The 11819-nt window shown below is 35.0% G+C and overlaps 3 protein-coding genes and 1 long non-coding RNA gene across 6 annotated transcripts in view; 1 reads left to right on the top strand and 3 right to left on the bottom strand.

The window, feature by feature from the left end:
* LOC107753645 (protein NEDD1-like) overlaps nt 1-3808 on the bottom strand; it is a 16524-nt gene extending 12716 nt beyond the window's left edge. The window contains exons 1-5 of the mRNA XM_016569854.1: nt 3344-3808; nt 2667-2810; nt 1542-1636; nt 1343-1459; nt 1017-1173 (exon numbers count right to left, since the gene is read on the bottom strand). Coding sequence (XP_016425340.1) covers nt 1017-1173; nt 1343-1459; nt 1542-1636; nt 2667-2802 — 505 coding nt within the window. The 5' untranslated portion in view covers nt 2803-2810; nt 3344-3808. The remainder of the gene's footprint in view (nt 1-1016; nt 1174-1342; nt 1460-1541; nt 1637-2666; nt 2811-3343) is intronic.
* A 704-nt stretch (nt 3809-4512) lies between these two features.
* On the bottom strand, nt 4513-9655 carry LOC107753550 (endophilin-A3-like). 2 transcript variants are annotated; one of them, XM_016569715.1, is made up of 11 exons: nt 9268-9654; nt 7560-7628; nt 7375-7447; nt 7073-7216; nt 6849-6982; nt 5591-5749; nt 5365-5468; nt 5175-5278; nt 5046-5078; nt 4865-4939; nt 4513-4775 (listed from the first exon to the last, which is right to left on the bottom strand). In XM_016569715.1, exons 1-11 carry the CDS (start codon nt 9310-9312, stop codon nt 4567-4569), a joined length of 1149 nt encoding a protein of 382 aa, XP_016425201.1. In that variant the 5' UTR covers nt 9313-9654; the 3' UTR covers nt 4513-4566. The 2 variants fall into 2 exon arrangements, with proteins under 2 accessions (XP_016425201.1, XP_016425202.1); XM_016569716.1 differs by lacking the exon at nt 5046-5078 and having other exon boundaries at nt 9268-9655.
* LOC107753551 (uncharacterized) overlaps nt 9041-11819 on the top strand; it is a 6066-nt gene continuing 3287 nt past the window's right edge. Inside the window, exons 1-2 of the long non-coding RNA XR_001641479.1 lie at nt 9041-9115; nt 10527-10622. This is a non-coding gene — a long non-coding RNA (uncharacterized LOC107753551). The remainder of the gene's footprint in view (nt 9116-10526; nt 10623-11819) is intronic.
* The window catches only part of glsl (glutaminase like), an 18445-nt gene continuing 16542 nt past the window's right edge, over nt 9917-11819 (bottom strand). For both annotated transcript variants that reach the window (XM_016569712.1, XM_016569713.1), the window contains 4 exons: nt 11285-11377; nt 11114-11175; nt 10486-10626; nt 9917-10389 (listed from right to left, as the gene is read on the bottom strand). In XM_016569712.1, coding sequence (XP_016425198.1) covers nt 10293-10389; nt 10486-10626; nt 11114-11175; nt 11285-11377 — 393 coding nt within the window. In that variant the 3' untranslated portion in view covers nt 9917-10292. The remainder of the gene's footprint in view (nt 10390-10485; nt 10627-11113; nt 11176-11284; nt 11378-11819) is intronic.

Genomic DNA, 11819 nt, shown 5'->3' with positions numbered 1-11819 from the left:
TTAAAACAATTCTGCAAAGAAGAGTGGGCGCCAAAATTCCTCCAGCGATGTGAAAGACTCATTGCCAGTTATCACAAACGCTTGATTGCAGTTGTGGCTGCAAAGGGTGGCACAGCCAGTTATTAGATTTAGGGGGCAATTACTTTTTCACGTAGTGCCAGGTAGGTTTGGAAAGCTTCTTTCCCTTAATAAATGAAATCATGATTTCAAAACTGCATTTTGTATTTACTCGGGTTATCTTTGTGTAATATAAAAATTTGTTTAATGATCGGAATCATTCAAGTGTGACAAATATGCAAAAAATTTAAAAAACAGGAAGGGGGCAAAAACCTTTTCATGGCACTGTAGACAGATAGACAGACAGACAGACAGACAGATAACATAAAAATCAGTGAAAATCAGTAATTTTTTTAAATTAAAACTTAATCAGCAAAGATGCATTAAATTGATCAAAAGGGACAGAGAAGACTTCTATAATTTTATAAAATACTTCTATTTCAAATAAATGCTGTTCTTTTGAAGGATCGTGGAAAAAAGGAATCATGATTTTCACAAAAATATTATGCAGCACAACTGTTTTCAACATTGATAATAATATGATAATGTTTCTTGAGCAGCAAATCAGCAAATTAGTCATTTTAATGTTTTGTTAGTCTAGCCCACGAGACGCGCAGTTGCTGCGTTATGCATTCAAAATATTAGTGAAATAGAGAAGCTTAATGCGTAGAAGATCTTGATTAGGTGAAAACCGAAACCACACAGAACGTATATTCAGCGCATTTTTAGACAGACAAATATGACTGCTGCACTCGCGTCTCAGAGAAGAGATGTAGCCATGCAAAGTTAAAACAGTTTAAACTTTTAGAAAACACGTTGCGAATTTAAAAATGCAGTGGTTAAATAAAAAAAAAAGTTCTATTGCTCTGTTTTAAAAAAGGTTATAAAAAATGTCAATAATTATCGATACCGAATGATATGAAACATTATATCGTTGATACATTTTTTAGCTATATTGCCCAGCCCTAAACTCACCACATTTGGCCCATGGCCGAAGGGTTTGCTGGACAGGTTGGTTGTGATACTGTGGAGGATGATTTCTCCACTAGTGGAGCCAGATGCTATGTAGCTATCGCCTCCGTTAAAAGACACACATGTCACTTCCTCCTTGTGGTCCTACACAGAAAGAGACATTGATTAGGTTGCGGCTGTTTTGGGACATTTTTGTGGTTGTATTTTAGCTTCAAAGAAGAACATACTTCCAACAAACTTCCCACTGAATGTCCTTTGAAACTGTCAAATAAGCAATCTATATCCATAAAAATTATTTTTAACTGTGTGCTACCTTAAGGCTTCGGTGCAACCTTTTTGTCTTTAGGTCCCAGATATTAACCGTGTTATCCAGTCCTCCGCTGACCAGGAACTGTGATGTGGAGTTCAGACTGACACGGGTTTGCTTTTTCTACAAACAAAAGTCCATTATAAGACATACATGACCTAGATATATTTAGATAGGACAGAAGATATCAAGGTGCTCAGCTCACCCCTTCACCCAGCTCCATCACTGGAACTGGAGATGACTTGAGACTGGACACCACCAGCTTGTCTCCTATACTGCTGGCACTGACCAGGTACTGATCTGAACACTGTCAAGGCAAACCCCTACAATAATAAATCAACTAAATCCGTGTAGGTGGCCTTAACCACTACGTACTTACATTTAAATTAATCATTTGATATAATGCACTTATTGTGTACATACATGTTTTTACATTGTACTTATATTTAAAAAATACCTGCATGTAATTACATCTATAATTCATTTCTATAATTTCACTTATAGTTACACTGTTGACCCATGCCTTACACCTTAACACAGCCTTAAAGCTACCCATACAAACCTGTCCCTAACCTTACCCATATATCCCACCTCAATAGCAGCAAAATTGTTTTGCAATATAATATGAACACAATAAATACATTGTACTTATCTTGTGATGTTAGTACATAGTAGTTAAGGCCACCGAATATAAAGTGGGACAAAATTCGCTATAATTAATGTAAATAAATATGCACCATGTTTGTCCAACTCAGGGGGTTTCCATCTTTTAGATGTCACGGACCCCTAAATATAATCATCCTCATGCAAGGGAAATAATTTAAATTGGTATACTATGCAAATTGAAAATATTATTTGGAAAATATTTATTTTCTATTAAGTAACATTACGTTTTCTTTTCTATTCACTATAATACTGTACTAAGTCTTATTTATTTAGTATTTCTTTTAATCAAATTTATGTTAATTAATTTAATATAAATGTATTCTACTTGTTTCAATCTAATGATCAGTTTATTTCGATATAATTTTATTCATTTACTTTTTAAAACACAATTACATTAATACAATTTTATTATTTTAATATAATATGTAATATAATTCTTATTTATATACATTTTATTATTACTCTTTTTTTTATTTTACATTATTATTACATTTTATAATTACTTTGCTCCAGAGGAATATCTCTTCTAAAACATGATACACATACATTATAAAGTCATATGTATATCATATATATGCATACTGGCATCACTGTGAGACATGTGAAAGATGCTCAGAATCCTAATGGAAATGGTTTAGAGTGATTTGACAGAGCTAGAGGATACTGCTGCTGCTCCAGCACACTTGAGCCACTGGATGCGTGGCACTGTGAGGGTTGAACTGCTCCAGCACCGTCATGGAGGTCGAGTCCCAGATCTTCAGGCAGTCACCTGACGACACCAGCCGCGTGACGTCCTCCATAGCAACGGCTGCCAGGAGACAAAAGATGGACAGCTGTCAGGCGCGCGACCCACTGTTTTCCACTATGGACAAGAATCCTAAATGCCTGTATAGGAATAATAGTTTCAAACAATCGTATAATATTGCCCTTTAAAGCATTATTATGTCACTTTTATGATTAGCAATTAATAACACATTTTGTATAGCCATCAATTTATATTTGCATGGTATTATTTGTGGTCTGAATTATTATTTACAGTCTGAATTATGCTTTTACAACTCTTAAAATATCCTTAGTGACTTGGACTAAGTTACATGCAAGTTAGCCAACTAGCAATGCAGCTAATTGATGCAATCTTCTTTAACTTTAGAGCATAATCAAATTGTTAACTTACATAAAAGCGACTTTAACCGCTAATTCTGATCAATAACATTTGGAATAAATCCGTGACCCTCATTAAAAGACTTTTACACTCGAATTCGCACTTATTTGTTGCTGTTCGTGATGTTGTGCTAATAGTTTCTGCATTCATCAGCTGATTAGCAACAGCTAGCTACTTACCCTTGGTTTAGACTATAAAAGTGAAGAAAAAACTGAAGGATATGCTGGTAAAAAAAAAGGTCACAATACATCCACGCTGGTTGAATAAATGAGTCCTTTTATTTGAAAGTAAAACTTTGTCATATCAATAAAGTTTGAACATCCGTGGCTCCAGTAAGAAACCGCCACTACGGCGCGCCGCTGGGCTCAAAAACAGGAAACATTCGGAATTACAAGCAAGCAGCAACGCCAGTGTGGGGAGGGCAAATACAGGTCATTGCGTTTATGTGTCAAAGTTTGCATTAATAAACACGCCTGATAAGGAATATGCGTTCAAATGCGTTTGTAGTGCTGTTAAATTCAAGTAAACAAAAGGTATTTTGCAATAAGACCACAGAACACTGGCTAGAAGATGTTAATGCAGTGCACGTTCGGATTTATTTAAGGAAAGACAAAGAAAAAACAAAATCACTACAAGTAATTTAATGTTTTTGAGTGCCATTAAAAAAAGAAAAATAACTAATCAGTGTATGACCATATTGCATTAAAATGATCATACGTGACCCTGGACCTAACCAGTCATAAGGATACATTTTTTTAAAATTGAGATGTATACATAATCTGAAAGCTGAATAAATAAGCTTTCCATTGATGTATGGTTTCTAAGGATAGGACACTATGTGGCTGAGATACAACTATTTGAAAATCTGAGGGTGCAAAAAAATTTAAATATTGAGAAAATCGCCTTTAAAATTGTCCAAATGAAGTCCTTAGCAATGTATATTACTAATAAAAAATTAAGTTGATATATTTACGGTAAGAAATTTACAAAATATCTTCATGGAACATGATCTTTACTTAATATCCTAATGATTTTTGTCATAAAAGAAAAATCTATAATTTTGACCCATACAATGTATTTTTGGCTATTGCTACAAATATACCCCAGCGACTTAAGACTGGTTTTGTGCTCCAGAGTCACATATACATTCATAGTGCACATATAAAAGATACTTAAGACTTTAATATAGCAGCATATTTATTTAACATTATAAGATTCATAAAAAATAATCAGATAAGGAATACAAGGCAGGCTACATGATTTTGCATAGTGATAATATAGATAAATATACAGCAAGGGCTCAGAAGTGCTTCACATATTAACCTTTATCAAATTATCAAAGTTTCTGAATCTCCAAAAACTGGCACAGTTCATGTTGTCCAGCTGCAGGGCCTTCCCGCCGTCACTGTGGCAGAGGTACAAGGACTTTGACGTAGTTCATGGGAAATAAGCCAGCCTCCCCTCTGATCATACCCTCACACCAGTTCTCATCGATCTGGCTGGTCAGAATGATGATGTCCCCCTCCTTAAAGCCCAGCTCTCCCTGGTTTTCTGGCTGGAAACTGTAAAGTGCCTGACAGCAAGGCTGGTCCAAGGGGGGGCCGCTATCATCTAGCACACAAGAAGAAAATACATTTTATTTATACAGCTTTATTCCAAGGTTAAGGTCACTTTTAAGCAAAAAAAAAAAAAAAACTTACTGTTGCTGGTTGGCTTGTCTGTTGTTTGAGCTTTAATGGCGACTTTGTCAGGAGGGTGAACCACAACTGGTACATCTGGTAAAGAAAGATTGAAAGACATTAGTAGCAAAGCAAGCTGGGGTACTTCCAGCTACCTTATAAAATAGCTGAGAGTTTGTGCATCACATTTAAAATGACTTACATTTTTCACTCAAAGCTTCAGTAACCTCAGTATCTGTAGTACATAATACAGCATTTAAACTAGCAGAGAATTCAGAAAGTCTTTGTAAACAGTTTCTGTTTAATGTAATCAAATGACTTAATATCACACCTGATGAGCATGTGGAAAATCCATAAATATCCGTGTAGCACACTGTGCTCGCAACTGATTTAGATGCAAATTCCCTTTTGGGTTGATTGCTTGCGTCTGTTATCCTGTATAGAGTGAAAAATAAACAGGCACATTAAATGAAACCAAGGTAAGTATAGAAAATAAGTACAGCTGAAATCATGATTCTAACCTGCTCTGCAAACTACTCCTGAGATTTTCGAGAATCTGCTGTGACTGGCGGTGGTAGTCCATTGCTGCTTCTAAAAGCCCTGAGAGGTGTTGCATCCGTTGTACCTAAAACAAAAATGTCAAACAATCAAACTATTTATTTATGTCTGCAAAAATTTTAAAAAATGTAAACTAATAAGGAAAAACAAATAATAAAATCATATATATGAATATACACACTAACTTACATCTCTCTCTAGGAGATTAAACATGCTTCTCTCAGCCAGGTCTTTGGATTCTTCAAACTTTTCGAATGCTTTCTTAATTTCAGAGTCTGCAATCTTGCCTTTACGCCTTTTCTTGTAATCAAAATCTAGACGGCGACCTTCAAGTTTTCTCAGATGATACTGATAACCAGAAAAATTCACTTCATTCACAACAAAATACATGTTATTTTTACTTTAAATGCTCAGAATACATACAAAATCCTACAATCACAACATTAAATGCATCTACAAAATGACAGATAATCTGATTTTATCATCAAAATTACACTGCGGTTCAAAAGTTTGGGATCAGTAAGATTTTTTAATGTTTTCTTTTTTTAAATAAGTTTCTTATGCTCATCAAGGCTGTATCTATTTGATCAAAAATACAAAAAAAAAACTGTAATTGTGTGAAATATTATTGCAATTTAAAATAACAGATTTCTATTTTAATATACTTTCAAATATAATTTATTCCTGTGAAGCAAAGCTGAATTTTCAGCATCATCACTCCAGTCTTCAGTGTCACATGATTTTTCAGAAATCATTCTAATATGCTGATTTATTATCAATGTTGGAATGTTGTGCTGCTTAATATCACAAGACCCGCGATACCTTTTTCAGGTTTCATTGATAAATACAAAGTTAAAAAGAACAGTGTTTATTCAAAATAGAAATTTTGTGTTACAATATACACTACTATTCAAAGTTTGGGGACAGTACATTTTTTCTTTCTTTCTTTTTAAAGAAATTAATGCTTTTATTCAGCAATGATTTGTTACATGGATAAAAAGTGATAGTAAAGACTTATATTGTTAGAAACAAATTCTATATTGAACAAATGCTGTTATTTTTTAACTTATTATTCATCAAATAAAAAAGTATCACAGGTTCCAAAAACAATATTAAGCAGCACAATAGTTTCAACATTGATAATAAATCAGCATATTCGAATGATTTCTAAAGGATCATGTCACACTGAAGACTGGAGTAATGATGCTGAAAATTCAGCACTGCATCACAGAAATAAATTATATTTTAAAGTATATTAAAACAGGAAACCAATATTAGAAATTGCAATAATATTTCACAATATTACTGTTTTTTTCTGTATTTTCTATCAAATGAATACAGCCTTGATGAACATAAGAGACTCCATTAAAAAACATGAAAAATCTTACTGATTACAAACTTTTGAAGGGCAGTGTATATCAAGCCCATTTACAACATACAGACTGACCGCAATTTCCTTCAGCTCTTTGTGCTGCAGGGACTGCAGAGGATCAATGAAGGTTCGTTTCACTCGGACATCCATGCAGTCTTTTGCCTGGGCTACTTGTTTCAGCGCCTCTCCCATTTCAAGCAGAGCAAAACCTACAATTGTAGTAAAACTCAAAACTGGTATTTTGACATTTTTAAAGCAGTAAAAAAATACCCATTGTGTTTCATTTGTCTTAAACATACCAAAACCAGACTCAGCTCCAAGCTCATTGCCATAGCACAGCATGCAATCTCCCAGAATGCCCTCTGTCTGAGGATATCCCACAGACTTCACCTGCCCACGGATTTTGGACACTGTACTGAGCATGCTGAGCTTTGCTCTGTATGCTTGAAGAACAAAAAAAGAAAAAGAGAATCAATGAAATATAACAACAACAAATTAAATATTGTAAGAAATATTATAATATAGCTTTGATAATACACAATTATAATAAATAGCATATATTGTAAATCTTGTAATAAATAAATATTATTAAATATAATACCTGGGTTTGGCTGAAGATATCCTATAGTTTTTGGAACAAGGTCGAGAATCAGTTTGTGGGTAATATCAGTTTTCTACAATAAAACAATCAATAAAAAAGAAAAACAAAAAAGACTTTTTTGATGCATTGAGATCTTTAAAATGTCTAATCTTTTTTCTTTATTTGGCTGAGATTGATATTTATACCCTCTCCATGTTGAGGAATTCCTCATCCAGTTTTGTTCCCTCAACTCCATTGATCTTTTCCTTTAGCAACTGTAAGGATAATCAAAGAGGGGAAAAAAATAATATCACTTATTGTTGAGTGGGCTTGACAAAAAAAAGTTTATGCAATAAGTTGATCTGATTCAATATACAGTTCAGATGAACATTTGACTATTTTGACAAACTATATTCTTCGCAAGATATACAATATTAAGGGCAATACAGAAAGTGATCATAATTACCTTAATAGTTTAATTGAAATCTTACACAATATGATAATGAGTGGTTAATCCGATCACAACTCAATCCAATGTCTACAACATTTCCAAACAAACCCCGGAAATCCACAAGCCTCGCCATTTTTAACACATTGTGATGATTGAGCATCTGTTTCCTGTGGTTCATAATCCAAACTGTTTATGAAGGTCAGTCGTTTGGCCAATGCGTCCAAAACACTAAAGTATTCAGACCGCCATGAATGAATCGAAAGAATGTGACCTTGGAAACTTTTTAATAAACATACTTTGGTGGCTTGGGGACCTAGAAACTTTCACTAATACAAAACCTCCAGGAGTCAATGATCAGGCTTTATTATAAATTCCAGGGGATTTTATTATCCACAATAAACTTGATATGAACAAAAACAATAGGCTAGCAGATAGTAAGTGGACTTTGGTTCCAAGATACAGACAACACCCATGTTCATGTGTCTCACACTAGTTTTCATTTTAGCACATCCAGCCTTCAAACCTCTGCAGTAACTCAACACTTATTCAGAAATACAAGGTGAGAAGGACATGTCTGATTACATACATTTGGGTGCTGAGAAGCACAGTTCTAGTGTGGAACTACAGCACTTAAACCTTTACTTTTTAAACAGGAACAAAACATTTACACAATCTAATGCCCTGTAATTTTTAGCTTGGCAATTCATCATTAACTGGGCCACCATATCAGTTCAGACACGGTTGGCTGCAGTTGCTCTAGATCTGGCGAACAGAGAAATATTGCAATGAAGTGAGGAAAAGTCTGATTAATGCCCGAGAATCGGTTCCTTTGAACACATCGTTTCAAAGAATCGGTTCAAAGAAACCGTTTCTGCGATTCTTTACGTCGTGAGGTAATTGCGTCATGGCACATATCGCTAACACTTGAACGATATAATTTTAAGGGTGTTGCAATTTAAAATTTGTCCCAGTTTGTTGCTGCCATGCAGTTTAGTTCATTTACAACGGAAATATACAATACTAGACTTTACATCTCTGAAAACGTTTTGTATTTTTTTAATAAAATGCACCTCTTTAAAACCAGCTATTTTGTATGTGTCAAGTAGTTAACAAAAATGGTTTGTACATTTGATCTCTTCTCGATACAGTTCTTGGTTCAATGAATCGATTAGCTTTTCACTCGAGAACCACCGGCTCGGAACGATTCACCGTTTGGTTCACCTGATTCACTGAAAAGATTCGACTCAAAAGAGCAGTTCATTCACGAATCCGCACATTGCGGTTACAACATCCACGCAGCCAACAAACGCAGTATGTCACAAAAGTAAAACAACTCTTTAAAAGGGCGATTTAAAGCGCAGTTATGTTTATGTGCTGTTAGTAGGCTATCATTTTAAAGAAATGACTCGCTCACTGAAATAAATCTTGTTTGCATCGTGACACAAAATCAAGCTTCGTTTTACCTGACTTGCTTTGTGAAACTGTTTCTTCAGTCCGGCCACTGACATTCTTATCCGCGTTCGTCCTCAAATGTTTCACATGAACAATCGTGTCGGGATGGTTGAGTCTGTGTACTATCTCCACATTGCTCTCCACCCTCTTCCGTCCGTCGCAATGTATACTGTTATTTTGCACCTTGGGACATTGCCCAGATTTGATTGGTGGGGCAGTGCTGAGATCCTGCAGCTATGACGGTCCTAGAGGTCACTCATCGGTACAGGCGTGTGTCTACTGCAACAGTTTCATCAGAAGGTGATACAGAGGACAGGGTTTGAAGATGTAGGGCAGCGTTAGCCTACATAAAGACTTACATTCTGAAAGTTTCCATAAATAACTAGCCTATAGTATAGGCTAAAGACCGGGGCTAGTTATCACGTTTTCTACTCCAGGATTTTTTTTCTCTGGATGTTTTTTGAAAGTCAGTTTCTGTATAGGCACCTATGTTAAAGTCTTGTATACAAATTGGTTTCTCTACAATAAAGATACAGTTTATTGAAAACAAATTGACCAATACTGTTCTTTTGAACTTTCTAATCAGCAAAGAATCCTGAAAAAAATCCACAAAGCAGCACAACTCTTTTCAACATCGATACAACATGCGACAACTTGCCCCACTATGACATTTATGAAACTAGCCTTGTCCAATTCAATTGCATTCAGTTGTTTACCCAACAACTACAGCAAAAATAAGATGGCATTGGATTTGTGCAGATTCATTCATAATGTTTGAGTGTTGAATCAGTAAACACATGCTGTTGAAGTATTTATTGAGAAAACAAGGTTTCAGTCTCTTTCAGTAATTCTCAATAAGCAGTGAGTGGTTGTCTGGGACTGTTGCCAGCAAAATACAGCTAATGTTTTCCATCCAAGTCTTTGCTGCTCTTTATAACCACCTCTTCATTCTAAATAGAATCCATATCTATGTGTATATTCTTGAATGTAAATATCAAATCTAAATGAATGCACCCAATGAATTATTAGTATTTGATCATAAACTCTCTTCATAATCGGTGTATTTCTTCAGAAACTGGATGGCAGGGTCTTGATTGCACCTCATGGCCTCCTGTAAGGCCATTTTTCCCCACCTGCGAACATCAACATGGCACATTAGTCCTGTTGGCTGGTATATACTGTAACATGTGTAGTAATAGTCATATCATACATGACTTTGATAAAGTTACCTGTCCTTGAGGGAGCAGTTTGCCCCTGCGTTCTCCACCAGGAACTTGATGACATCCAGACGGCCCTCAGAGGCTGCGACGTGCAGCGCTGACCGTCCATCATAATCCACAGCATTCACATCTGCTCCTGAAAGAAGGTACCTATAAAAGAGGAATTAACTCTGGTTTCACTGTTTTCAGTATAATTCACCGCGCAGGTTTAGAGGTCATTTATAGACAGATGGAAAACAAACAATTCAAATGCTATGGTGACATTTTGGCAATCAAAATCAATTATACGTTGCATAAAGAAAATTATAAATAATTGTAATTTCTGTGATTTTTTTTGTTTGTTGTAAATTTAAATTAAACAAACATTAAAGGCAGAGCAAGAAATATTACCACAATATCTAAATACTTTACAATTTGAATATAATAAAATATATTATTTAATACAAATTATAATTCTCTCTCTCTCTCTCCTTATATTATTTAAATGTATGACTTATTTGTAATTATGTTAATATATAATTTTGAATATGATATTTGTATATAATATTTGCATATAATATTTCTAATTGTTAATTTCTAACTTTTAATATAATATTTTGTTAAAAAAAAAAAACTTGTGTCTGTATGGACATCCTACCTGCGCAGAGATACTATGTCCCCTCTGTAAGCAGCCAAAAGTACATTCATAATTTTGTATCCCTGTAATTCAAGATAGAAATATTTATTTACCTCCATATCACGAAAGCATCAAGAATTGTATATGCATTTAATATATGCATTATATATATATATAAAATATTAACCAGACCTCTGACTCCACTTTCCACTGTCTGTAACACAACACCTGTCTGAATGGAGTCCTAATGTCAAAACTGTGCAGCTGGAAGGTTGACACCAGCTCCTTTGACAAAACAGACAATTATTATATCATTTTTTTTACTAGGCAATAAGCTTTAGGTTTGTCAGATTGCTAGCCAGAAGCAGGTGGTACCAGGGGGAGGGGCATTCTTATACTAGAGAGTATATGATTGGACATAAACTTATAATACTGGATAAGTCATTCATCTTTTTGGTCTGATAATGCAAATTTTAAATGCGTGTGTTTTCTAAAAGTTCATTTTTATTTTAAATTAAAGAGTGCACTAGCCTTCAGATCAGGGGTGCCCAAACTCGGTCCTGGAGGGCCGGTGTCCTGCAGAGTTTAGTTCCAACCCCAATTAGACACACCTGAACCAGGTAATCAAGCTCTTTCTAGGCATACTAGAAACTTCCTGGCAGGTGTGTTGAGGCAAGTTGGAGCTAAACTCTGCTGGACATTGGCCCTCCAGGACCGAGTTTGGGCA

Source organism: Sinocyclocheilus rhinocerous, unplaced genomic scaffold (genome assembly GCF_001515625.1).
Source record: "Sinocyclocheilus rhinocerous isolate Xijiao unplaced genomic scaffold, SAMN03320098_v1.1 scaffold200, whole genome shotgun sequence".
NCBI classification, from domain to species: Eukaryota; Metazoa; Chordata; class Actinopteri; order Cypriniformes; family Cyprinidae; genus Sinocyclocheilus; species Sinocyclocheilus rhinocerous.
Note: the sequence above shows the minus strand (reverse complement) of the source record. Positions and strands in the feature narration are given on the sequence as shown.